General features: G+C 39.1%; 1 protein-coding gene and 1 pseudogene across 5 annotated transcripts in view; one reads left to right on the plus strand and one right to left on the minus strand.

Moving 5' to 3' along the window:
- LOC144021909 (ATP-dependent translocase ABCB1-like) overlaps positions 1–12,980 on the plus strand; it is a 23,736-nt pseudogene extending 10,756 nt beyond the window's left edge. Inside the window, exons 4-28 of the transcript XR_013284214.1 lie at positions 2,428–2,590; positions 2,660–2,708; positions 4,134–4,325; positions 4,680–4,851; positions 4,943–5,067; positions 5,995–6,172; positions 6,553–6,666; positions 6,971–7,081; positions 7,162–7,287; positions 7,392–7,595; positions 7,663–7,833; positions 8,057–8,218; positions 8,300–8,476; positions 8,553–8,699; positions 8,805–8,909; positions 9,299–9,376; positions 9,998–10,081; positions 10,146–10,349; positions 10,422–10,522; positions 10,613–10,753; positions 11,171–11,327; positions 11,424–11,621; positions 11,860–12,066; positions 12,219–12,365; positions 12,467–12,980. The product of XR_013284214.1 is annotated as an ATP-dependent translocase ABCB1-like (transcript). The remainder of the gene's footprint in view (positions 1–2,427; positions 2,591–2,659; positions 2,709–4,133; positions 4,326–4,679; positions 4,852–4,942; positions 5,068–5,994; positions 6,173–6,552; positions 6,667–6,970; positions 7,082–7,161; positions 7,288–7,391; positions 7,596–7,662; positions 7,834–8,056; positions 8,219–8,299; positions 8,477–8,552; positions 8,700–8,804; positions 8,910–9,298; positions 9,377–9,997; positions 10,082–10,145; positions 10,350–10,421; positions 10,523–10,612; positions 10,754–11,170; positions 11,328–11,423; positions 11,622–11,859; positions 12,067–12,218; positions 12,366–12,466) is intronic.
- Positions 12,720–24,475, minus strand: LOC144021914 (acyl-CoA-binding protein-like). 4 transcript variants are annotated; one of them, XM_077526182.1, is made up of 18 exons: positions 24,276–24,475; positions 22,424–22,541; positions 22,026–22,088; positions 19,062–19,186; positions 18,802–18,983; positions 18,598–18,722; positions 18,257–18,365; positions 17,953–18,046; positions 16,871–16,996; positions 16,688–16,789; positions 16,530–16,613; positions 16,303–16,410; positions 15,514–15,644; positions 14,828–14,951; positions 14,679–14,757; positions 14,516–14,609; positions 14,314–14,433; positions 12,720–13,310 (listed from the first exon to the last, which is right to left on the minus strand). In XM_077526182.1, exons 1-18 carry the CDS (start codon positions 24,285–24,287, stop codon positions 13,190–13,192), a joined length of 1,917 nt encoding a protein of 638 aa, XP_077382308.1. In that variant the 5' UTR covers positions 24,288–24,475; the 3' UTR covers positions 12,720–13,189. The 4 variants fall into 4 exon arrangements, with proteins under 4 accessions (XP_077382308.1, XP_077382305.1, XP_077382307.1 ...); XM_077526179.1 differs by lacking the exons at positions 22,026–22,088; positions 22,424–22,541; positions 24,276–24,475 and adding exons at positions 20,213–20,345; positions 20,756–20,914; XM_077526181.1 differs by lacking the exons at positions 12,720–13,310; positions 14,314–14,433; positions 14,516–14,609; ... (10 more) ...; positions 18,802–18,983; positions 19,062–19,186 and adding an exon at positions 21,556–21,944 and having other exon boundaries at positions 24,279–24,459.
- Between the last annotated feature and the right edge of the window lie 288 nt (positions 24,476–24,763).

Here is a 24,763-nt window from a genome sequence, read left to right on the forward strand (position 1 = left end):
CCTCTCTCAGAGTAACTATGGTGCTTCTGTATGGAGCTATGAATGTTGGAGAGGCCAATTCCTTCACTCCAAACTATGCTAACGCCAAACTGTCTGCTGCTCATATCGTGTTGCTGCTGAACAGGAAGCCTGCTATTGATAATCTGTCACAGGAGGGATCATCATTGGCAAGTAGCAAGAAGATCCACCAAGACCACATGTTAGTTGTTTACACAAACTGCAATATTAACAACTGACCCATCTTTAAAATTTTAGGACCAGTTTGATGGTAATGTGCAATTTGAGGGCGTTAAGTTTAATTACCCCTCATGTCCTGATGTACCTGTCCTTCGGAGGCTGAATCTGTAAGTGAGCAAGGGAGAGACACTGGCCCTGGTAGGAAGCAGCTGCTGTGTTAAAAGCACCACCATCCAGCTTCTAGAGAGGTTCTACGACACTGGGGAACGTGGTGAGATGACAAGTATACCTTTGTTTACACAATATGGTATAAAAATTAAAAAAAATTCAGATTTTTTGCCAAAATGAAAAGAACAACTTTATTTCACAAGAAACATCAAGTAAACACTATTTTACTCGGCCACACAGGTGGCCTAATCTAATTCAAATTTTTAAAAAAATAGGCTCCTCCTAACCTTCAAGCCTTTTTTGCACACATACCAATAAGATTGCTGGACTTTTTAATATGCTCCTTACAAGCCAAAATACATAAAACCTTGAGTCATTTCATTATAACAAAAATGACTACAGGAGGAATATGTAGAATATGCTTGTACAATCAATGTTTGTTCACAATTGTGTCCCAAGCCCTGGGGAACACTTTACGACTGCATTGTAGCCTACTTGTTGTATCGGTCACTGTTTCTTTTAGATTTTTTTTTTTTTTTCCTATTGAATGTTTTTGTCATTCCTATTTCATGTGTCCTGTGGATTTATTATGAAATAACTGGATTAAGTAATAATAAAGAATATTTATCTATTTATATTACTATCCCAGTGACTTTGGGCGAGAGGCAAGGTACACCCTGGAGTGGTTGCTAACCAATTGCAGGGCACATAACAAGCATTCATTTACACTCACATCGACACCAAGAAGAGAATATGCATGAGGAGAATATTCCAACTCCACACAGGAAGGTTGAATGCGAACCTTGAATCGCTCAGTTATGCAGATTACAATGATTGATATGCTGCTGTCTATTGAAATAAAATAATTGAAAGAATATTTACATAATCCCATCGTTATACCGGTTTTCCCAACTAAACAGCACTGTTTTTGGGGTCTCTTGAAAAGTGACAATTTCGGAGTTACGAGATTTTGGCCCGTTGCCAGGGATATGTTGAGGTGCTGAGTTTCACTGTTGGGGTTCCCTTAATTTAACATCCATCTCAAATCTAACTTCGAATTTTCAAAAGAAGTTGTTCAGAGTTAGTATTTTCTAAATTTGAATGAAAAACAATCGCAACAATCGACTTATAAATTCGTATCGGGATTAATCGGTATCGAATCGAATCGTGACCTGAACTTCGTGATACGAATCGAATCGTCAGGTACTAGGCAATTCACACCCCTAGTTCAGACTAAATTATCATTATTTCTGACAATCTGATATCCTGGAGGTTACAATATGGTTTTAAAATGTTACATGGCACAATGTCAACTTTTAATATCCCCCTGGCAAATGACTCTTGGGACTACGTGACTTGCCTCGCTAGACCTAACTACAGCATTTCATACAGTGGATCACAATCTTTTACTATAAGACAGAAGGTACAATACATATAGTCAACCAGTGCATCTACTCTTTTGGAATTATTTTATTTTTTTGATGATGTGGCTCCTTTGGAACCCTGCTTTAGGGCATTTGAGAGTGGTGCGGGTTTGGGTGTGTGTGCTCACTGCTCATGCATTCACAATTCAAACTGTCAAAGTTCTGGCAAACATTGCCGCACTAGTGACAGTGTGGGATGCCGACAGAAGAGAAGCACTCAGGTATAATTCAGTTTTGTCTCTTTTGTCATTATTAAGTGGTCATAATACTGACTGTCATGGCTTGATTTTCAGACAGACAGTCTCATTAAGAATTCCTCGTGAAACAAAAAAGATTTTGACCTTTGTCATACTCAACCGACAAATGGATGAAACAGACACGCTTCAAAAGAACACAGCGGATATTGATTCAAGGTAAGATACTGTAAGCACTCACTCAAACTGGCTTACTGTTTTTATATTAGACAATATCAAAATGAATCATTTTTAAATTTTTGACCCAGTGATCTAAAAAATGAAAAAGTCAACAAGGCAAAGATACCCAAAGTTGGTCCTATTGGACTGGTAAGTTTTCTGTCTCGATCCAACTGCTACCTCAATGCAACGTTTTGGAACAACATTCAGCATTTTCTTTTTTTCTCCAATTGACTTGAACACAGTTCAGGTTTGCAGACGGTTTAGATGTTGTACTGATCGTCTTCGGGACCGTGATGTCCGTGGTCAATGGGGTTTTGCTGCCCATTGTGTGTGTTGTGTTTGGGAATATGGCAGACACATTGGTACTGCACTCAATAATGTCTAAAATCAACACCAGCCATGCCAGTGAGTTCACAGAAATAGAAACAAATATCTAACTTGACAACAATTACACTTTATCTTTTCTATTTTCAGATTCCACTGTCATAATTCTGAACAGCACAATGCAGGAGGACGTGACCGGGTAAGACCGAGTTGTTAAAAGGTGCATAATTTATGTGCATATATGATGTTCAAGCTGCTAGCAAGATTTGAATGTAGCCTCACTTCACTCATTAATACTCTACTATCAGGTCATACCAGTCTGTTTTAGCATATCATTGGCGTCAGGCCAGGCTGAACCCGTGTACTACCAAAACAGTCACTTTTCAGGAGACTCCAAAAACGACGAAATGTTTGTCCAACATGTTTGTTTAAATGGCGAGCTTTTTCAACACTTTAGATTGGTCAATAATTTGTAAAAATATACACCCCCGTATGGACTGACCAATAGTAGATTTTTGAAAAAAATGGTGGAGTGGTATGAAAAATGGTATGAAATTTATCAAGTTGTGACTGATTAGGACTAGGCCCGACACAGCGATATATGACAAATAGTGTAGTTTCGAACTTTTACAATTTAAAAAATAAATAAATAAATAAATAAATAAATGAAAGGGGACAGAAAAAAACTGAAATCTATGATATATGCCCCTGATCAACAAACAAAAGATCAACATAAAATAAATGACAGTAAGCAGTCAAGATGCTTTCAAGGTAACAAAACGATTCAACAGCATGGCCTTGTGCTATATCTATATTTTTCCAGTAATTGTGCTTTTACACATTTTTTTAAAGATAAAAATGGACTAAAATTATTTTGTTTTATAATACAGATTTTTTCCACAAACTGACACCTTGAGTTGAAATACATCTTTTTGTTTTGTTCTGTATTTAGGTTTGGGAAAATATCTGTTCCACATTATTTGTACTCACTTTTCCTTTTTTTTTTTTTACATTTATTTCTTTGTTTGTTTCTTTATTTATTTATTTATTTATTTATTTTTATTTGATTTGCATGTTAATTGGTAAGATTTCATGATGGGCCATATACATGATTGTAAGGCGGTTAAACTCCATCAATTCATTAAATTTTAAAGCTTTTAGTTGTCTTAATATTGGATTTGTGTGATCTCTGTATCCACATCCGAAAACGACACAAATAGCACGTTTCTGTAAAAGAAAGATGGGTTCGGTGTGGGTTTTACAGGCACACCCCCCCCACACTTCAATATAATAGTTCAGGTATGGAACAATCAATGAATTATATGACAATAACAAAGCATTCTTGTTCAATGATTCTTTAACCTTGTGTAACACTGCTACGGTTTGGGATTCCTTGGATTTCCATTGCAAAATATTCTTAAACTCTTTCTCTATTACTTAGAACACATTTTATATATATATTTTCCCAACATAAAATGAAGTGATGTCGTCTTTTGCAAACAATATAAATTTTAACAATTTAGAAATACTTTTAATATCATTCACATAAAGGAGAAAAAGAGCTTAACTTTTAATTTACACTCAAATGTGGCACATTTGATGAATTGTTTTTCTTCCATACCAGTTTAGTAGTCTACTATGCCATCACGGCGACGATTACTATCGTGGCTGGCTACATGCAGGATGCTTTCTTTGCACTGGCTGCTGGACGACAGGTCAAACGCATCCGCAAGCAATTTTTCCACAGCGTCATGCGGCAGGACATCGGCTGGTTTGATGTCAATGAGACAGCAACGCTCAACACTTGCCTCGTTGAGTGAGTAATGCTTAAATTACAACCTCCATTTCCAAACAAAGTACTACAACTGAGACCACACTTCCCCCATTCAGATGACATACAGACTAGTAATTTCAATGACCAATACACTGGAAGTTTCCATCTTATGTGATGGCTACTCTGCTGTACCAAGTGCAGAGACTTAAAAGAAAGAAAATGTTAGGAATGTGTGTCTACATCCAATATCATGTTTTGTATTTTACCCCTCTCCAAAATGGAACACAAGTCACATTAATAACATTTTTTTTAACACTTTTTACTTTATAAAATATGTTCATCAGACACAAAGGTATTATGAAGATAACTGATGGACATTTTCATTCGCATGGACAGCGGTGTGTATAAGATCCAAGAAGGTATAGGAGAAAAGCTGGGAATGCTGATCCAGACCTGTTCCACCTTCATCTTATCCTTCATCATTGGTTTAAGCAAAGGATGGAAATTCGCTTTGGTCATCTTGGCCTCCTGCCCCTTGGTGGGCTTTTCAGCTGCACTTTTTACAAAGGTAAATTTATCCATCCTGTCAAGCATTTATGCTTTTTTTTTTTTTTTTTTTTAAAGCTCCTCTTGTGAAGCTCATACGGCTTTCACTTTAGGTGCTGACATCATTCGTTGTTAAAGAACAGACTGCTTATGCCAAAGCGGGTGCAGTGGCAGAGGAGGTGCTTTCTGCTATCAAGACTGTATTTGCCTTCAGTGGTCAACAAAGAGAGATTGAGAGGTTTGTGCAGGATTTTATATGCTAATACCTTGTATTTTTATAGACGCAAGATAGTTAGTAGCCTACATCTCTTGCATTATATCTCATTAGATTGGACTGGTGTATTAAAGGTATAAGCTCACCTGTGCCGACTCAAAGTATACGCAGACAATATACGTCTATTTCAAGAACTCAAGTCATCACTTATTTTAGACTTTTTCACAATCATCATACTATGCAACCAATTTGTCAAAATCAACAATCCTGCGGTTCAAAACTGAATATTCCTGTAGACGCCATCAAATATCTAGCTATTAATATCGCAGCAAAACAGAGTTACCGTTACTAATTAAATTGTATACTACTACTCAATAAAACGTGACGACTTAAAACACTGGAATAGCCAATCCATCTCACTTCTGACACATATACCAGTAGTTATGGTTAAAAAAATCAAAACTTTACCTCAAATTAGCTATTTATTTTTAATGATCCCATTTAAATCCAATGGTAAAGTGGTTCTAAATGCTCGACTCTGCTGTCGTAAATTTGTACTCTAAAAGACAAATCAGAATTAGCCTACTCATCCTTCAGAAAAATAATCCCAAAGTGGCACTTAACACATCCAGCTTCAAATGTTATTATTTAGTTACAAATACACGGGTCCTCAAATGGTTACACACAAACGTACTTAAGGCAACAATCTTGACAAGAAATACAACAGACTGTAATAGGACACACAGGAGTATCCAACGACAAAGACTAGCAAATGGCCCCCTCAAGGGAAAAAGGTTTGAGAAGTGAATGACGAAGTCTCGGATATGCTCTAAACATTGTTAGCAACAGAAAGAAAAAGTCCACCTATATGACTATGCCAGATGCAGGCATTAGCCACACTTGTTTTTATTGAACCAGTGCAAATTATTCAGTCTAATCACCATTTTACAGATATCGTAAGAGTTTGGAGGATGCAAAGAAAATGGGAATAAAGAAGTTGACAAGTTCAAACTTGATCATTGGCTTTACCTCCTTGATGATCTACCTGACTTATGCGCTGGCCTTCTGGTATGGAAGTACACTCATTCTGAGCAAAGATAATGATTACACCATTGGAACTGTACTCACAGTGAGTTAAGATATTATCACCTCATTTTATTTTTATACAACTTTTATTTAACATATGAATTCCCATCGACATGTCTTTAATAAAATGCGAGCTGCTGGCCAAGAAGTCATTTGATAACAGAGCTCTGATCATTCCAGTACGGTGTATAAAGTAATTTAAGTAGAGAGGTGTCAAAAAGTATTACTTGTTACTCTGTTACAGACCAAACGTAAATGGATAAATATCACAAGACTTTCAGGCCATTCATGCAGCATGATCAGGAGTGCATTTCATTGCAGTAGCTTCATAAAATGTTGTTTTTCAAATGTGAAATGTAAAATGTTCCCCTATGCAAAACATTTCAGATCGAAGTTTGAATCTAGTAATGTTTTTGTCTTCAGGTTTTATTTACTTTGCTCATTGGAGCATTCGCCTTGGGGCAGACCTCCCCTAACGCCGAGTCCTTTGTAATTGCCCAAGGAGCTGCACACCAAGTGTACAACATCATTGACAGTGTAAGAAGAGATTCATTCCCCCCCTTTCTATATCAACTGGCTTTCACTTTGCTTTCTCAAGATTGCCATCAAAAATTCAGCAGCATCCAATACCACTCGTGTACCTTGACCACTCGCTTAAACCACCTAAACATACACTGCTCAAAATACTAAGGAAGGATGGAACAAAATAAGACTTGTTCCTGGATCTGAAATATAAAAAGAACTGGTTTGCTTGTTCATGATATAGAATTCCTTTTATCCACTGTAAGCAAACATCATACCACAACTGAGCTCAAGAGAAGCAAAACATTTTACTCTACAGAAACCGACCATTGACAGCTATTCGGAAAGTGGCTTCAAGCCTGACTCAGTCATTGGAAACGTAGAGTTCAAGAACATCAACTTTAACTACCCCTCCAGGCCAGAAGTCAAAGTAAGCTCCTCATTGTCAGTGTTTAACCTCATCCAATCAGATTCATTCATATGCCTTTTCATAACCATACACATTTGCAGGTATTAAACAACATGTCCCTGAGTGTGAAGAGTGGACAGACCATTGCCTTAGTGGGAAGCAGTGGCTGTGGTAAAAGCACCACCATTCAGCTGTTGCAGAGATTCTATGATCCTCAAGAGGGATTTGTGTGTACACATTCCTAAAACCCTCCACGCAAAAGAAGATTCAGTCACAATATTGCAAGAATCAAAACATTTGAAAAGAATCCCATTCCTCTCCTTATTTGTAGATAACTATTGACGACCACGACATTCGTTCTCTCAATATTTGACACCTGCGAGCGATGATTGGCGTGGTGAGTCAAGAGCCCGTCCTTTTTGCTACTACCATAGCTGAAAACATCAGATATGGCCGGACCGATGTGACGCAGCAGGAGTTAGAGCAAGCTGCCAGAGCGGCCAACGCTTATGACTTCATCATGAACCTTCCTGATGTATGACAGCACGTCTTCTACTAACAAACTTTTCACAAGCAATTATGAGATTGTTGTTGTTGAGCAGAAGTTTGAGACGTTGGTTGGGGACCGAGGGACTCACATGAGTGGAGGACAGAAGCAGAGAATTGCTATTGCCCGTGCGCTAGTCCGTAACCCCAAAATCCTTCTGCTGGATGAAGCAACATCTGCTCTTGATGCTGAGAGTGAGACAATTGTACAAGATGCACTCGACAAGGTATGAACACCCATACTGTAGTCACCACTTCCACTTAAAAAAAAAAAAAAAATAGACCAATTTCTGCCAGTAAGACTGACATTGATGCCCAGAAATCAACTGAGATCGTCAACACTAGTTAAGGAACCATAAAAACACCTAATGACCTCTGTACAGAAGAGATTTCAAGATACTGTATATCAATGTAGTAGCATACACAAAATCTTTTCTATCACTTGTACAGGTTAGACAGGGTCCTACCACCATAATTGTGGCCCATCGCCTTTCAACTATAAGAAATGCTGACATGATTGCTGGCTTCCAAAATGGAGAGGTTGTCGAGCTGGGGACTCATGACCAGCTAATGGCAAAAAATGGTGTCTACCATACTCTCATTTCTATGCAGGTAATACTAGAATTGGGGGGGGGGGGGGGGGGGGCATTCATGCAGTATATGATAAACCTTTTGGTTTTCTCTGTCTTGCAGACCTTTCAGAAAGATAAGAATGAGGATCAGCAGAATTGTATGCAGATTGAAAAAGCCAAAACTTCCTCTGAATCTTCCACATGTAGAAGAAAGTCATCAAAAAGGTCTTCCTCTGCATTCTTAGACCAAAACAAAGAGATTGAAAAGTTGGTTGATGACAAAGGCAAGACAACGGAGGTGATTTTGGTGCTTTCCATATCTAGCAGAGAATAAATTGTAACATGATCCAGCACTCTCTCCTCATTTACTGCAGGATGAAAATGGCCCGCCTTTGTCGTTACTTAAAGTTATGCGTTTCAACCTTCCTGAGTGGCGTTACATTTTGTTGGGGATCATTTCTGCTGCCGTCACTGGAATAATCCATCCTATGTACGCGATCATCCTCTCAAAGTTCATCGGTGTAGGTTACAACTGCTGCCAAGCAACATTATTGTACAGTACTTCAGGAAGGACTTTTTTTTAAGGACACCCCTGAATAAATAAACCTCCTCTTGCAAACTTTCAGGTATTTACTGAGCTTGATCAAGAGCTGATGAAAGAGAATGCAGAACACCTTTGCCTTATGTGTGCTGTTCTTGGATTTGTATCTTTTTTTGCCAAGTTTCTACAGGTAGGAATACAGTGGTCCCTCGGTACTTCTTGGTTATTGCAGATTCACTATATCGCGGATTTGTATTTGGGTCCAAAATTCCTACATTACGGGGGTTTATCTTGGGTTATAGCTCGCTATTTTGCGGGTTTTTCAACGATTTAGTGAACCTAACATACACATTTTTGGACTGTGGAAAATCAAGTTGTTGGCAATGGTAGATAACACACATTAACAGGGAGAACATACAACCTACACATGGAAAGGTCCAAAAAGGAACATGATTTTCAAATATGCCTTTCTGTGACTCTTCCAGTCGCTCTGCATTTCTGTTGCGATTACACTCTGAGGTGTTGCATCATCTACACAAATTAAGTGTTCAAGTGTTCTTGTGTCTTTCAATTTTACAGGGTTTCTGTTTTGACAAATCCGGACAGATCCTGACCATGAAACTGAGACTTGCAGCTTTCAAGACAATGATGAGGCAGGTAAATGGAACAGTGATTTCCAAGGAGACAATGTGACCATGCAGAACGTCTACTGCATGTGACAGCGTTCAATAAGAGCACATGCAAACATGGTCCCAAAAGAATACAATATTTTCATTGGGATTGTTGTATACGTGAGGAACATTTGAATTGAATTCCATCCATCAATCTATTTTCATTCGCTCATCCCAGTCCGGGTCGTAGGAACAGCAGTCTCTGCAAGGATGCCCAGACTTTCCTGTTTTCAGCCAGTGCCTACAGCTCCACTGGGAGCACAATGAGGTATTCTCAGGCAAGAAATGATACATATTCAAGCCTGTCTTAGGTTTGCCCTGAGGCCTCGTCTCATGCCCAAATATCCTCCCGTGGAGGAACAGCGGCTCTATTCTGAGTCTTTCCTAAATGGATGAGTTCCTCTCTCTAGCTCAAGGAGTTAACCAGAAGAGGAAACTCATTTCCAATGCTCATTTTTTTTTTTTTTTTAATCGCTACCCAAAGCTTATGGCTATAGGGGAGGTTAAGAACAGATATTGCTCAATAAACCTTTCAGCAGCTAAAGGTTAAAAAGTAAAGGAGTTGCTTTTGATTATTTTTACCTTTTTATTATTTGTATCTTATTAGGACCTCGGCTGGTTTGATGACCCCAAAAACAGTGTTGGTGCGCTCACAACAAGGCTGGCCTTAGACGCCGCTCAAGTACAAGGGGTAACACAGTTCTCTCTTACACAGGTTGTCACCGCATTAGTAATCACCTTTCAACTCTGCTCAGGTTACAGGACAACATTTGGCCACAGTGGTCCAGATTATAAGTAGCATCGGCAGCAATTTAATGATCTCATTTTTGTATGGCTGGGAACTGACCCTGCTCATACTGGTGTTAGTGCCAATCATAGTTGCAGTTGGAACTTTAAAGATGCAGATGATAGCTGGAAAAGCAGCCAAGGACAAGAATGAGATGGAGAAGGCTGGAAAGGTGGGCATTCAGTTAGCCAAAGATCCTGCAGGTACACATACAACATGTAATATTTTCATGGATCCGCTTCAGATTGTCACCGAAGCTATTGAGAATATCCGTACAGTTGCATCTCTGACAAGAGAACCCACCTTTGAATCTTTGTATGAAAATAACCTCCAAGTTCTGTACAGGTATGTCAGAAAATCAATCCCCTTTCCATGAATATTTAACGCACCTATTTATTCTGAAATATTCTATTCAATGCTTCCCTCTCTCTACAGAAACTCAGAGAAAACAGCCCATGTGCATGGTTTAGTCCTTGGCTTATCCGACGGCATTCTTTGCTTTGGTTATGCAGCATGTTTCTCATTTGGAGCTTGGCTTATTGTGCATGGCCGGATGGACGTTCAGGCAGTATTTCTGTAAGCAACATCTCCTCATTATGGACTGCTTTAACAGTGTGGGCATTAATGATCAGGAAATCTTTGCATGTATTGTATTTCACATCAGCAATTAATCCTGTAGAATTTTTACTCGGTTCCCTCTATATAAAAATGCTGGCATGCCAAAACTAGCATTGTTGGGAGGAAGGCCATCCTTTCAAATACATGCAGCCATTGAGCAAATCAATATCGTCAAAGAATTAGAATTAAAGAACACAGATACACGATTGGTTTTCACCTGAAAGTGACAATGTTCATTCAATTCATTTTGTCTTCCACACTTCTACATTTTTCCTGTCGTTCAATTACATTTACAATAAAAAAAGAAAATATGTTTATATAATCCTAATGGGATCATCTCTGATTAGTCATATGTAAACTGACTTCCACTTTCAGAGTGATGCTGGCAATTCTATATGGTTCAAAAATTCTTGGAGAGGCCATTTCTCTTTCTCCAAACTATGCAAAAGCCAAAATATCAGCTGCTCACATCATGATGCTTCTGAACACAAATCCTGCCATTGATAATCTCTCACATGAGGGACAGTCATTGGTAAGCACCAAAACATTGCCAACTAGTACTCTGCAACCCAGTTTACAGGTCTACAATAATAATAAAGTAAGGCTGTCTCTTTCCTTAAAACTCCAGGACCAATTTGATGGCAATGTGCAATTTGAGGGTGTTAAGTTTAACTACCCCTCACGCCCTGATGTACCCGTCCTTCGAGGGCTGAATCTGACGGTGAGCAAGGGAGAGACGCTGGCCCTGGTAGGAAGCAGCGGCTGTGGAAAAAGCACCACCATTCAGCTTCTGGAAAGGTTCTACGACACTACGCAAGGGAACGTGGTGAGAAGAAAATTACGTACACCTTTTGTTCCTGCTGCGCTGATGACGCAGAGCAACATGCTTGATTGAAACTTGGTTAAAATAACTTTTGCCTAGTGTAGATTTTTGGACAACTCGAGTTGATCTGGGTTATTCTGGCCTACCTTGTGACTTGATCCAAATAATTTGGTACTTTACGGGGACTTGGTTGGGAAACTTTGCCTCAGTAACTTCACATTTTTGTGATCTTGTCTCCCAGATGTTTGATTCTGTAAGCGTGAAAGAGCTGAATATCTACTGGCTGAGGTCTCAGATAGGTATTGTGTCCCAGGAGCCTGTTCTGTTTGACTGCAGCTTGGCTGAAAACATCGCCTACGGAGACAACAGTCGTACTGTTACCAGAGAAGAGATTAAGGCAGCTGCTGAAGCAGCCAACATTCACAACTTCATAGAAAACTTGCCAAAGGTAAATCACGTTTTTGTATCAAACAATTATTTTTTAAGGGAACTGTAAAGAACTTTTCACACCTTTTCACTTTCAAATTCAAAGGTTCAGAATAACATTATGACTTTATGTTTCATGCACTGATGTGATGTTTTCTGTGTTTGCTGGAGCAGAAGTATGACACCCAGGCAGGTGACAAGGGGACCCAGCTGTCAGGTGGCCAGAAACAACGAATAGCCATAGCGCGAGCCATCCTCCGTAACCCCAAACTTTTGCTTCTGGATGAGGCCACGTCTGCCCTTGATGCTGAGAATGAGAAGGTGGATTTTTTTTTTTCCTTCTTGTCTTGAATAGCTCCACATTTGGCTGCTGGGTATAAATCCATTTTGATTTTGGACCTCCCAATTTTTTCTTGATCCAGGTGGTACAAGAGACTTTGGACAAAGCTCGGCAGGGCAGGACGTGTATCATCGTAGCCCACCGTCTGTCCACCATCCAAAATGCAGACCGAATCGCTGTCTTTCAGGGAGGGGTGGTGGTTGAACAAGGGACACATCAGCAGCTGCTAGCCAAAAAGGGAGTGTATCACATGCTGGTCACTACACAGTTGGGCTATGGGAGTGAATGACAATGCTGTAATTCAATGAATGGAAAAATTAAACAATTTGCACAAATACGTTTGTATACTGCTAATTTATTAGAATGTACCATTAAAATAGTATTGTCATATGAAGTGTTACAAAAACGCACTTGTACAAATAAAGATCTATGATGCAATAAACAACTTACCTCTAATAAATGCCTGCTCACTCTGTGCAGTTGAGCAAGTGAAGGCCGCTGACCGCTACTTGACGAAATCAGCTTCTAAGCTTTCTCGGGGTGTCAGCGGAATGTTATTAATCACCTCGGCTAATGTTTGAGAGCTTTGTAGAGAATATAGAAAAAGTGAGCATTCAGGGCTCAAAATACCACTTTAAAACTAAAACAGTTCCCTAGCAATGTACACATTCAACAAACAGACTAAAAACTACAGAGTCATTCTCAACAGTTGCATTGGTTGGTGCTATTCACATTGGGGAAGAAGAGCAGGTGACTCAACAGTACTTAACGGAAAACTCCACTGTCTCTTGGTGCGAGCGAATACTTAAAGCTGTGATGTAGTCGCCAGATGAAACATGTCATGCATGGAGTTGGAGAAATTGTTGAACAACGTTGCAGCATCTGTCTGGCGGCAGGATTTCCATGCCGAGACGGAGATCACAATCCTGCAAGGTGGGAAAATAAAATATATATATTGGATTTATCCACAGGTGCTGATTATAGGGAGTGTGTATTTACAATAAACTGGTGCGCTCCGAGTCAGAGCGGTTATCCCCAACCAGTCAGCCACAGTGACATTTAGCACACCTTATGAAATCGGAAAAATCAGAAGAACACAATTCCAGGGGGGAAAAATGCCAGTTGTACGTTTTTTTTTAACGTATGAAAGCCAACCAGGTGTTAAAAAAAATAAAAATTCGGGAGAAAATTTAGACGAAAAAAAAAAAAAAACATCACTGAAACATATTAAAACTAGGGCATACGAAAACGGATGTTCCACTGTCTTCATTACTACAAATCCTATATTTTAGTTTGATCCATCCATACAGCATTTACAGCATTGGCAATACTATTTGGATCATTTTAACAATCTGACATGTAAAGGAAAAGCAGAGAGGATCCTCCCTCTGCTTGGGACGCAAGTTGCATCGCGTAAAACATTCATACAGTACATATGTAAAAAAGTTCATCGCTGTGAACAGTGAAACAAAAACAACAAATTTTGTACTCACCCTTGACTTTTACGGATGACACAGTGACAAATTTGTCGAGGGAGATTACTCGCTTGTACCTGGGAGGTGAGTCTCCTCACATGAAGATTCCATACAGCTCATTTACTTGCTCTTTCGTTTATGATTTTTGTCAACTTAGCCAATTTCTACTGTACAGCCATGATAGATAAGTGTTAAAGGCTTACCTATGTCTCAAAAAGCTATATTTCCCGTTTCTTTTGTCATCCAAAAACAGACAAAACTCGTTCAAAAAAAAAATTCACAAGAAAAATCTAAGTAAATTCTAACTCAATGTGAAGTCTCAAAGACTGTCATTCATGAAGGATATAAGAGAAAGCTAAATACACTTGAGCTGAAGTTTCCCCCAATTCAAAGGTTGTGTTTACGTCTTCTACTGAGCAATCTGCATTGAGGGATACCACTTAAGTGAAGATACCTGTCACTGTTGATGCGATAGAAGAAACCATAGCCATGATGAACCATAGGAGCAACAACCCCCAGGACTGTCGTGTAGCCCACCAGACTGGATGACAGCACGAAATTCCCGCCACCTCCACTGCAAGGACAAACAAAAGAAATTACTTATTCCCACAAATGGATCCAATTAAAACTAGCAGCTTCATCGTATTTAACGTTACCTCTTTGCGTAAAGGGGATCTGTGTAGAGCGCAGGAGTGTGATATCCCGCTTCCTTGGCGATGAGATAGAGTCCAAGAAGATGTCTGTCAAAACCTGGTGACAACATGATTATGCTTCATCATTAGGAGAAGACCTTACTGTTGATGGCAATTAGACACCAACCTTTGCCCTCTTGACCTTCTGCCATCAGCTTATTGTGTTTGTTGAAGGCTTGCATCATGGCTTTTCTCTTGTCATGTATCTGATGAGATAATACTGATTAAGCAGGTCACGTGAAGTGGTCACAATGCTTGTGCCATATGCCGGATCACCTCGCATATGGGGTCCATCATGGCTTTACACCAGCTGAGTGCCTCGCTGGTGCAAGGTCGCATCGTCTCTGTCCTGCCGTGGTAGAACCTGCGGGTCGTTGCCGTTTCATAGCAACTTCCTACTCTGAGGGACAAGAGCAGAAATTTCGAGGAAATTATTGATATAATGTAGGCCAGGGGCAGGTAAAGATTTCTGCTTAACTCATATGCTCCCAAAATGTATAAATACGTTCTATTTTAAATACTACCATGGTCCCAAAAACGTATTTAGACTTTTTTTTTTGTATGCCAGAGCATACAGAAGGCTTTGATGCAGCCTCTGACCTGAAAAGGTCGCTTCAAGCAATGGTAATTATTTCAAAAAAATGGCCAGCAGGTGGCAGCAGAGTGTAAGAGATCAACCAGGGCCATGTTGCAACAACCACTTTTCCCCAGTGTTTACATCAGGTTTGTGAATAATGAGGGAACTTAGCTTTATTCTAATGCTAATTGCCGCAAAACGGAAACAGATACAAATATACTTTTTTTCTTGATGAAAGAAGAGACTCTAATCTTTCTTTTGGTAGGTTCCATGTTTTTATAGTAATAGAACACAATATTCTGTGTGCCTTGCAAAATCATTCAAAATCGAGTTACTTTGCCCACCAATGATAGACATGTTTTTAGCATGATAGTTTACCACGTACTTTTTGTGCATGCGGTAGTAGCCCAGTTGCATGGCCAGCTGAACAAATGTATCAGGGTGTAGATTCTTCTTCTTGATTGCTGATTTCCCCAAACCCGTGAAGGCGTGACACACAATCTGGAGGTCCTGTGCCTGGAAAGCCAACAACAACATTGGTGCAAATATGAACATGACAGCTGGGACAAAATATAATGAAATCACATTACAATACGATACACCAACATCCAACCTGACTTTGAAACACCATTGTTAATTATTTTTCTCATGTTGACTTATTCATGTGACAATTTGTATTCCCTAACTTAACAACCAGTGGGAGTTTCTGGTGTGTGCATTATGCACGGCTGCAGTAGACCAGCAGAGTAAAATTATGATGACGTTTTATTCATCACCAAAAAGGCACACAAATGATCAGCACTAAATATGTGTAGTATACTAAATTACTATCTATAGTGCACGTTATCATTCATATATGTACAATATAGGTGGATGCTATGGTAAAAGCATGGTGTCAGTTTGGGTCCCAGGTGAAAGCAAATTTCTAATTGGAGTCTTGAAATACACAAGTTAGGAAAACCTTATAATATGTATAAGCTATTTTACTTACTTGAGATTCACATTTCTGATATGTTGATCTTACAAATGTTGCTTATGTTGAATAATGGACAAACAGTCAATAGAACGCATGCATTGCAATCTTCAACTGCATGGTTATCATTACATATTATCACTCACCAATTCCAACCTCTAACTACTATCTAAGTGTTATCTAAAAGTCATACTGACTTACCGTCTGTAGATATTGCTGTTTGGCGTGGCTAATGTCACTCAAGACTTTTTGATCCACAGTAAAAACAAGCTCTTTAGGTAAAGGCATAGATCGGACTCTGTCTGAGCCCTGAAGGTGGTCATGTTAGAAAAGAAGAGAAAAAAAAGAAAGAGAAACTGTTATCATGAGAAATAAAAGCTACTTTGGGGTACAAAGTATTTGCATATCAAGAATAAGTCCATGTCTACCTTCCATTTGCCCTCTGTAGCTTTCAGTTTCTGGTCAACATACCAACACATGGACACCAGAACCATTGCATCATATGGCGCATGCTGCAAAAGAACATCAACCGTTTACATTGTTTTCTTTATCGGCTGCAGTGGGCTTTTTAAATTGAAATGCTCACATCACAATTGGATCCAAATGTTCCGTCGGCGAACACAAGCGAATTGTAGGATTTGTCTCCCCAGCGAATGGTGGGGTCGCCTGTCAGCGCTTCCACTGCAATCTGCATTGACAATTTTCATTTTTTAAACAATGAGCTCATTAAATCAAACGAGAGAAACGTTTTGAAATAGGGGGTCTATACGTTTGTGTAGTTGTCTGCAGAGCAGTATGGCTTGGCGTCATCTAGAGATATTAAGAAGAGGCTGCTCTGGATGGTCTCGAGGAGGCTTTCATTGTGAGGATCAATGCTAATGAGATGCTCCCTGGCCTGCACAAGTAATTGGAAAGAACAGTTTGCTAACATCTTCAATTCTCACTAAATAATGAAAAATACACTGGACACTTCATTCGCTACATCTGCACATTCAATGACTAGAAAGTTTAAACAAATTAATCTTGTCTGTAAAAATCATGATGTGCCATGCCACTCCTATCCTGTAGGTGGCGGTAAGACAGACACTGAAAATATTGGACCGTCTCTGAAATCTCTGACTATGTTAAATCAAAATTGAGCATTATTTTTGAAAATGCAGGTTCTTTAATAATAGGGCTGGGTATCGATTCAGAGTTCCAAAATCGATTCGATTCAATTCAGTAGGGCCCGATTTGATTCGTTATTTGAAGGAAAAACACTCCCAAAGTCAATGCTAACTTCACATTAGCATTTGCTAACTTTCTGTTAGCGCTAGGCTAACAATGTTTTAAAACTGAAGCGTGTTTTCTATTTAAATATACAGATGTCATTCTTAACGTTATGTATTTTGTTTTACAGTTAACTCCAACTGCGGTGTCATTAAACATCTTAAAGGACGCTTAGTGACAACAAAATAAGCAGAATAACATACGCTACACCGCTACACACTTGCTAGTTGCTAATGCTACGCAAGCGAATTGTGCATTCAGGGTACTTTAACAGCGTCGTAAACTCCGGCTTTCTTCGACAATAATCGTCCGTTTAGCTCAATTGGCCGATTGTTTTGGCCGATGTTTGAAGGCCAATAATCAGCCAATTATAATCGGCGGCTGATTAATTGGTCGGCACATGAATTTATGAGGGGAAAAAACTGTATTAAAAGAATCGATTAATGGTTTTATGAATTGATATTGGACTATGAAAAGATATATCGATTCGATATTGATATATCAATATTTTAGACCCAGCCCCAGAACGCATATCACGTTGATGTAGCTAATTTTGTAACTCGTGAGTTTCAGTCTCCAAACCTTTGCCCATCGTGTCCTTTCATCCGAAGTAAGAGCAGCAACACCATCGCCATCTGGCCGACACTCACAGCACTCTTTCACATAGCTCAGCTGCCTGCCCAAGTGAATCCAAACAAAAAATGTCAGCATTTGCTATTGGTTGTCTGAAATGGATCTTAAAATTATATCACACTGGTTCTTTATATCACACGTAATACCAGATTACATTTCAATGCATTCATTCACTTTCTAGAGGAAAGTACAAGAGACTGGATTGGGTTTTGTCTCTTTATTGTCATACACTACCGGTAACTCTTACTGTTACCTGAGGATTTCTGGCGGTGTGAGGATTTCGCCGTCACAAAGCGCATCAAACGTGAAAATCCGTCCACGACACATTACAACCAGGTGGGACGGGCAATGACCTTCTCGCTCTGTGACACAAAACCATCAAACCTGAGAATTTTCATTAATCCATTTGATTTTCTCTACCAGTTATCCTTTGGGTGAGATGTAAGACAGACATGCTAACCACGACCGATGGTGCTCCAACTTCGAACAGAGTTCTCTTTAGGTAAAATAAATAAAAAAAATAAATAAATAAATTAAAAAAAAAAAAAAAAAAAAAAAAAAAAAAAAAAAAAGACATTTTGAGACATACTATACCTGTCTTGAAATAGTTGTAGATGGTGTCCTTCTTAACTCCAGGTACTTTGCAGGTACAAAATAGCATTCTGAACTGGTCCATATCCAACGCCATCTTACCAGCTTTCTGAGGGGCCATTTTCTCCCTAAAAATCCCGCAACCAGCCAAGAACATTTATCACAATGTTGGAAACTGACTTATTTACATGTGTACTTGCATCCTACTTGTAAATGAGGTCCCAGTACTGTAGCGTGTGCCAGACGTTAATACTGGCCCTCTCCAGTTCAGTTCCTTCTGCGGGAGGCCAGCAGTGCTCCAAATAGGGAGCCGGGCCACCGAAGTTCACGTGAAGCTGAGATGGGATGCGCACCTCCAGGTACGCAGTGTCTAACCACCACTCTTCCAGCTAGAACAATCCAAATCATTCACCATTAAATCGTGAGCATCGTAGCATGATTACATCATCTATGGAACTGCAACAAACCCAGTTCCTCCTGGTCTTGGCTCTCTGGAGTAGTTTGTGGTGCAGCTCTTTGCCAATTCCCTCTTGAAATGCCCGCACAATATCAACAGTAGCTTTAAACTCTTGGTCGGATGCAAATGGACGAACTGATGGCAAACAATGAAAAATTCAGAGTGAGTTGTTCAGTAAAGTCCATGCAGATTTGACTTAAAGCTAGCATTGAGTCATAAAAACACACCCTCATACAACCCAACAAAAACTGCCCATTTCCAATTATGTTCCCACAGACAAACAAAATATTCGTTATCTTTGATATGTTTGTAACACAGGTTAATTGAACCTAGGCTTATGCTGCCATCTTGTGGTAGATGCCTGTCACTTTATACGCCTGGACGATATTGACTTTGAACAAGGGATCGTAGAGTACTTGGGCACCCTGGTTGAGCAAAATTAAACAAGCCTCAGGCTGAAAAAACAAACAAAAAAAAAAAAAATAAAAAATAAAAAAAAAACTATACATTTCTAAAAATTTTGACAACATATTCCAACGTAAATAGATTTCCTAACCAATTTAATAAGCTTTTTTTGCAATTATGTGACACAGGTTTTCCTTTTCGTCCTCCACAATTTTTTTTGTGCCATCTCCAAACATGCATTCTACTTGTATGTACACACTGTACAGTATTTCTTTTCTTAAAGTAAACCATTAAATAATCATGAACCTAAGTTTAACATTAAACTGCAATAGTTTTTACACAATTCATATTAGAGTGAAAATTGGAATGAACTTCTATTTTTTGGAACACCCTGTATAAAACAAATGAATAAGTAATGTAGTAACTGACCATGCTGCATATTCACATTACACCACATCATGTTCTTGCACTGTCCAAAGTTCGTAATCTTGAAATGTCAGCATTGTATAATTATATTTATATAACAAACAAGGGAAAATGTAGTTAGTTATGATTGTTAATTATGGTGCACTCATTGCTTTTTGTACGACAAGAGAAGGCCAAAATATTCTAATTTCAATCCTTGTAAATTCAGAGGGAGACGTATAATAATCTTTTTGGAAAGTATCTCATTAGATTTCCTTACGGAGACGGAGGGCACAAAGACACAAGATATAATGTAAGTTCTCTCTCATTGATATAAAGCAAGAGTATCACCTGCATCCAGGTACTTGGAGAGGCTGCCCTCTAGTGTGGGGACAGGTAGAGCAGGCAGGTTGTTTTGGTACTGAAAGGTGCTCTCATGCTGCGGTTCTGGTAACTGGTTAGCCATTTTTTATTATTATTCTGCCTGTAAAACACACGGGCACTTCAAGTCAGTGATTCACACTGAAAGAAAGTGTAAAAAAATAAGAAAGAAAGATGGATAGATGAATAGAAAGGTGGAGTCAAAGACAGACGGACCGACGGATGCACAGACTAGATGGAGGGATGGGGACAGGGAAACAGACAGACAGACATACTTTTCTTATGTAATATTGTTCATAAACTAAAAGTTTACGTTTTTGATATTGCATAATCACTGGCCAGCCTAAAAAATAAGCACGTTTTAAAAGCACGGTACATTTGCATTATACACAAAGCGCAGTAGTTAGTCCAAGTCTAGCTAGCTTTCTGTATGATTTCGACTTAACTTGTTTACATGATTTACATATGTATCTCTCACTGTGCTTCGTATGCAAAATGTAAAGGTTCACTCACCTCCAAGATATTATGTCGACAGGCTTCCCGTAAAAGAAAACTAATACTTCTGGCGTGAATTTGGATTCGTGTTTAGTTCCCGCTGTTCACCTTTAACCGACTGCCCCTCAAGCAGCCCGGAACTGAGACCACAGCGCATGCGCAGCTCTGTGGCACTTGCCCTACATTTCATCGAGTTGAGTGAGTGCGGCGGCCTGCACAGGTGAAATGGGGGTAAATCGAAGCGGTACATTCCGAAATAAAATGTGTAAAAATAAAAGTCTCTTAATTCTAACAAACAAAACCAGGTGAAGAAATACCCAAAATACCACTCATTTCCAATGAAAAGCATGTACTATATATCTTAATATCTTGACGCTTTTCTTTTTAGTCAGAATGTAAGATATTTTTAACAGTATTTTAAAATGAATGCACCCTGCACACAATTTTCAGATATAATTTTCCTAATGTTACACAAAACAAAATATATATATCTTTATCTGTATATAACATAGACCTGCATATAAATCACCAAGTCCATTTTCTATAGCGTTTATCCTCCTTAGTGTCACAGGAGAGTTGAAGCTTATCCCTTCTGACTTTAACATAGCCTACTGTGTCATCTAGCTATCCAACTAGCAATCCATAAGGAGTACATCATTATCTACAGCACGCCACATCGTCTAGCTATCTAATCTAAAGCATACTATGTTATGATATCATCTATTACTAGCTAGCTGGGAAGTCAAACACTCATAATCCAAAACATGTGCCAAAATCACGATTACAAATTCTACTAAAAACGATCCACAAATCCGATGTGCAAGACAGTGCATAAGTTTTATTTTGAAAGAATGAACATTAATACCATCACCAGTATTTCAGTCTTTCTGTACTAGTACGGATTAAAAATTTGATTAAATTAACTTTTGACATTACTGCACATTAGCGGGTTAACATTTACACATAAACATGGAGTACTAATTGGCATACACTACACATTCAAATTTTGAATGGAGAGAAGCTACACAAAAAAAGAACAGTTTAAAATTTTGCATCATTGTAATATGTTATTCTTCTTGATAGCAGCCTCACTTTTAGTCCTTTATTTAGTACAGCATGTTAGTATTCCCTTCTAATTAACCCAGTTTGCTGATGAGCTCCTTCGTGAGTGCGATGTAGGCGGACACGGCGGCCTCCTTGGACATTCCTGACAGTACACAGAAATACAAACGACAGGTTAAAAAACACAAAGTTGTTATATTTAACTGCAAAAGATTTTGGTTTTTACCTTTCCTGGAGTTCCACGCATCCCACTTGGCTTTCCCCTTCATGTCGAGCATACCCGGCCTATCTGGAAAACATGAAATCGCATCGTGTTAAGAAATTCAGGGGCGTAGCCAGAAAGATGATACGTTCGCTCGCCTCATAACTCGAGAAATTGTGAGGTAAATGCTCACTACAAGTATAAAATACTTCACTGTTATTCAACTCAACTTTATCTATATAGCGCTTTCAACGAAAGATTTTTATCTTCTGTGTGTACACCCAACACTTATTTCGATCTGCACCACAGAAACATGTTTATCAAAATCTTCATATAGATGTGGGGGTGGTTGAAGCGATGCCACCAAGTAGTTCCACCCCTGAAAAAAACGATAAATGAATTACGGATGTGGTTTGTCATACTGGTGTTAATGTCGCCGACGTTTGCCTGTTTATACAGGCCGTAGAGGTCAAGCAACTCCTGGTCCGAGGGCCTCGTCTTCAAGTTCTTCACATCTTCCGCTGCCTTCTCAAACTCTGCCTGGAGGTGATAACAGAAAGACAGGGCGATTGATTATTAACCGTTAACAACCGTGGTGAAGTAATGGGCACATATAGTACTGCACGTGAACTTGGTAACCTATTAGAACACCACGAGGGGCTAAACAAAAGGCTTTTATGCAAGACTGGTGCTTTTGTTCCTACTTCTACTCCACAAAGAAACTAGGACACTGCAGGACGGACAAATACAAACGTCTAAAATGGGGTTTCCCAAACTTTTGCAGCTCCAAATAGAAATATGCTACAGGGTGGGACAAAAGAGAGTATAATGTTTTCATTTGATTATATTTACAGTTTTTCCCATCCCTCAAATTTGCTTTTCATTTTAGCATTCTTACTCGCACCCTTCCATCATTCCTTTCCTGCCTTCCTTTCCCTCAGATACACTTTTTTCCTAGGGTCTTCTCCTTCCTGAGTTCCTTCCCTTTTTCTTGCATTGTATGTTCCTTTAGTAATTGTAGTAAGCTATATTTGAATGCTGTACTTGTTTGTTAATGTTTTATATGTTTTAATCATGTTAAACACTGTTACCTTGTGTATAAAGTGTGCTTGCCTTTACTTTTTTCCTTCCTTCCACCACAGACCTGTTCTACTTATTTCCCTCCTGACCTTTCTTCCTTCCGTCTTTCTGCCTTCCTTTTTAACCTCCGCCATTTCCCCTCAGACTTGCTTTTTCTTTGCCGCCTTTCTACCTCAAAATATATATATTTCTCCTCCCTTCGCTCGAACTGTCCTTCCACCTCAGACCTATTTTCGCCTTTCCTGACATCCCCCCTTCCTTCCACCTTAAAATTGGGCTTTAGACCTGTTTTTGGCTTGTCCCCGCCTACCTTCCATCCTTCCCCCTAACGTCCTCTCTGTAGTGTTTGTCATCATTCCATCCTTCCTTTAGACCTGCTTATTTTGCATCCCATGTTTTTCTCTTAAAATTAAGTTTCAGTCTTCCAAAACTGTAAAATTGTAAACACCACTTCATCCTTGACTCAGCTCTTAGCCATTACTAATGGCATTTGTGTTAAAAAAAAATAAAAATAAAAAATAGAAAAGAAAAAAACTTAACCACTATTAATGGTTATTTGTATTTATTTATGTTTTTTTTTTTTTAAGTGTATCAGTACTTTTGGCCCACCCTGTTTTGCTGTATACCGCTGACAAAGACCACCATGGCGCATTTTCTGCAATTGACACGAATCACCCGCGACACTTGTGAGGAAGCAGTCAAGAAAATGGAAGGATGGATGAATGGATGGATGACGCGAATCAAGAAGAAAAAAATAGGCCGGTTCGGGATGTTAATACTTGTCAAAGGCGAAGCCCTTTTGAAACACTTCATTTGAGAGTCTCAAATTAAGACTCTTTTGTGACGAAGAGCTATAGAAATACATTTGACTTGACTTAAAAAAATAAAAATAAAAATCACCTAAACAACCACAACAACAACAAGTTTGGGAACCCCCATTATATTCTCTCTGCATATTAAGTGTTGTTTCTCCAACCTTGTACCATAGATAATGGTCATAACGGACGGGTAAAAGATTAACAGTAGAATCAGTGTCGCATCCAGTCGTACGCGGTATGCTCTTAAAACGTGAAGAAAAGTGTAATACAGCATGTCAGTGACAGTGAAGATCGACAGCGCGTGATCGCGTGATCAAAGTCAACATCGATGATTGCAGCAATGGTGAAAGCACAAGAAAAGGCATTGAGATATTACCACCGAAGTCATTTTATGATGAAGGTATCTCCGCGGCTGCGATGTGGTTCTTTTATACTTGTTCTGGGTGCAGCTGGATTATATTGCAGAAACAACGGTTTGACGGCAGAATGATACTCGGACAAGGCCCTGAAGGAGGGGGAGGGAACTAGACTGCTACGGAGAAGCTGGTTGGAGAAGCTGATGTTGGCGCATGCGTAATTGCGCACCCTATAAAACGGTTCACTCTTCCACTTGCACGTCACGTCTGGGGCAAAAGTCCACAAGGAACACGCGACATTCTGAGGTCAAATTAGACATTTTTTAATCACATCATGAAAAAGTTTCAAAAATACAAAATCATAACCGTGAATATAGTGGAAGGATCTATGTACACGTTTTCCAAGTGTGTTTCCAAACGTAACTGACGTATACATTAATTTTACAAAATAAAATTACACCACGCAAAAAGTTATTAAAAATGTTCACTACAAACTTGCATTTAATTA

This window comes from Festucalex cinctus, chromosome 7 (assembly GCF_051991245.1).
Source record: "Festucalex cinctus isolate MCC-2025b chromosome 7, RoL_Fcin_1.0, whole genome shotgun sequence".
NCBI classification, from domain to species: domain Eukaryota; kingdom Metazoa; phylum Chordata; class Actinopteri; order Syngnathiformes; family Syngnathidae; genus Festucalex; species Festucalex cinctus.

Coding starts and splice junctions, on each gene's coding strand:
- LOC144021914 (XM_077526182.1), bottom strand. Junction 16,790..16,870: donor CTGCAGACAACTACACAAAC/GTATAGACCCCC, acceptor TTGTCAATGCAG/ATTGCAGTGGAAGCGCTGAC. Junction 15,645..16,302: donor AACAGCAATATCTACAGACG/GTAAGTCAGTAT, acceptor TTGGCTTTCCAG/GCACAGGACCTCCAGATTGT.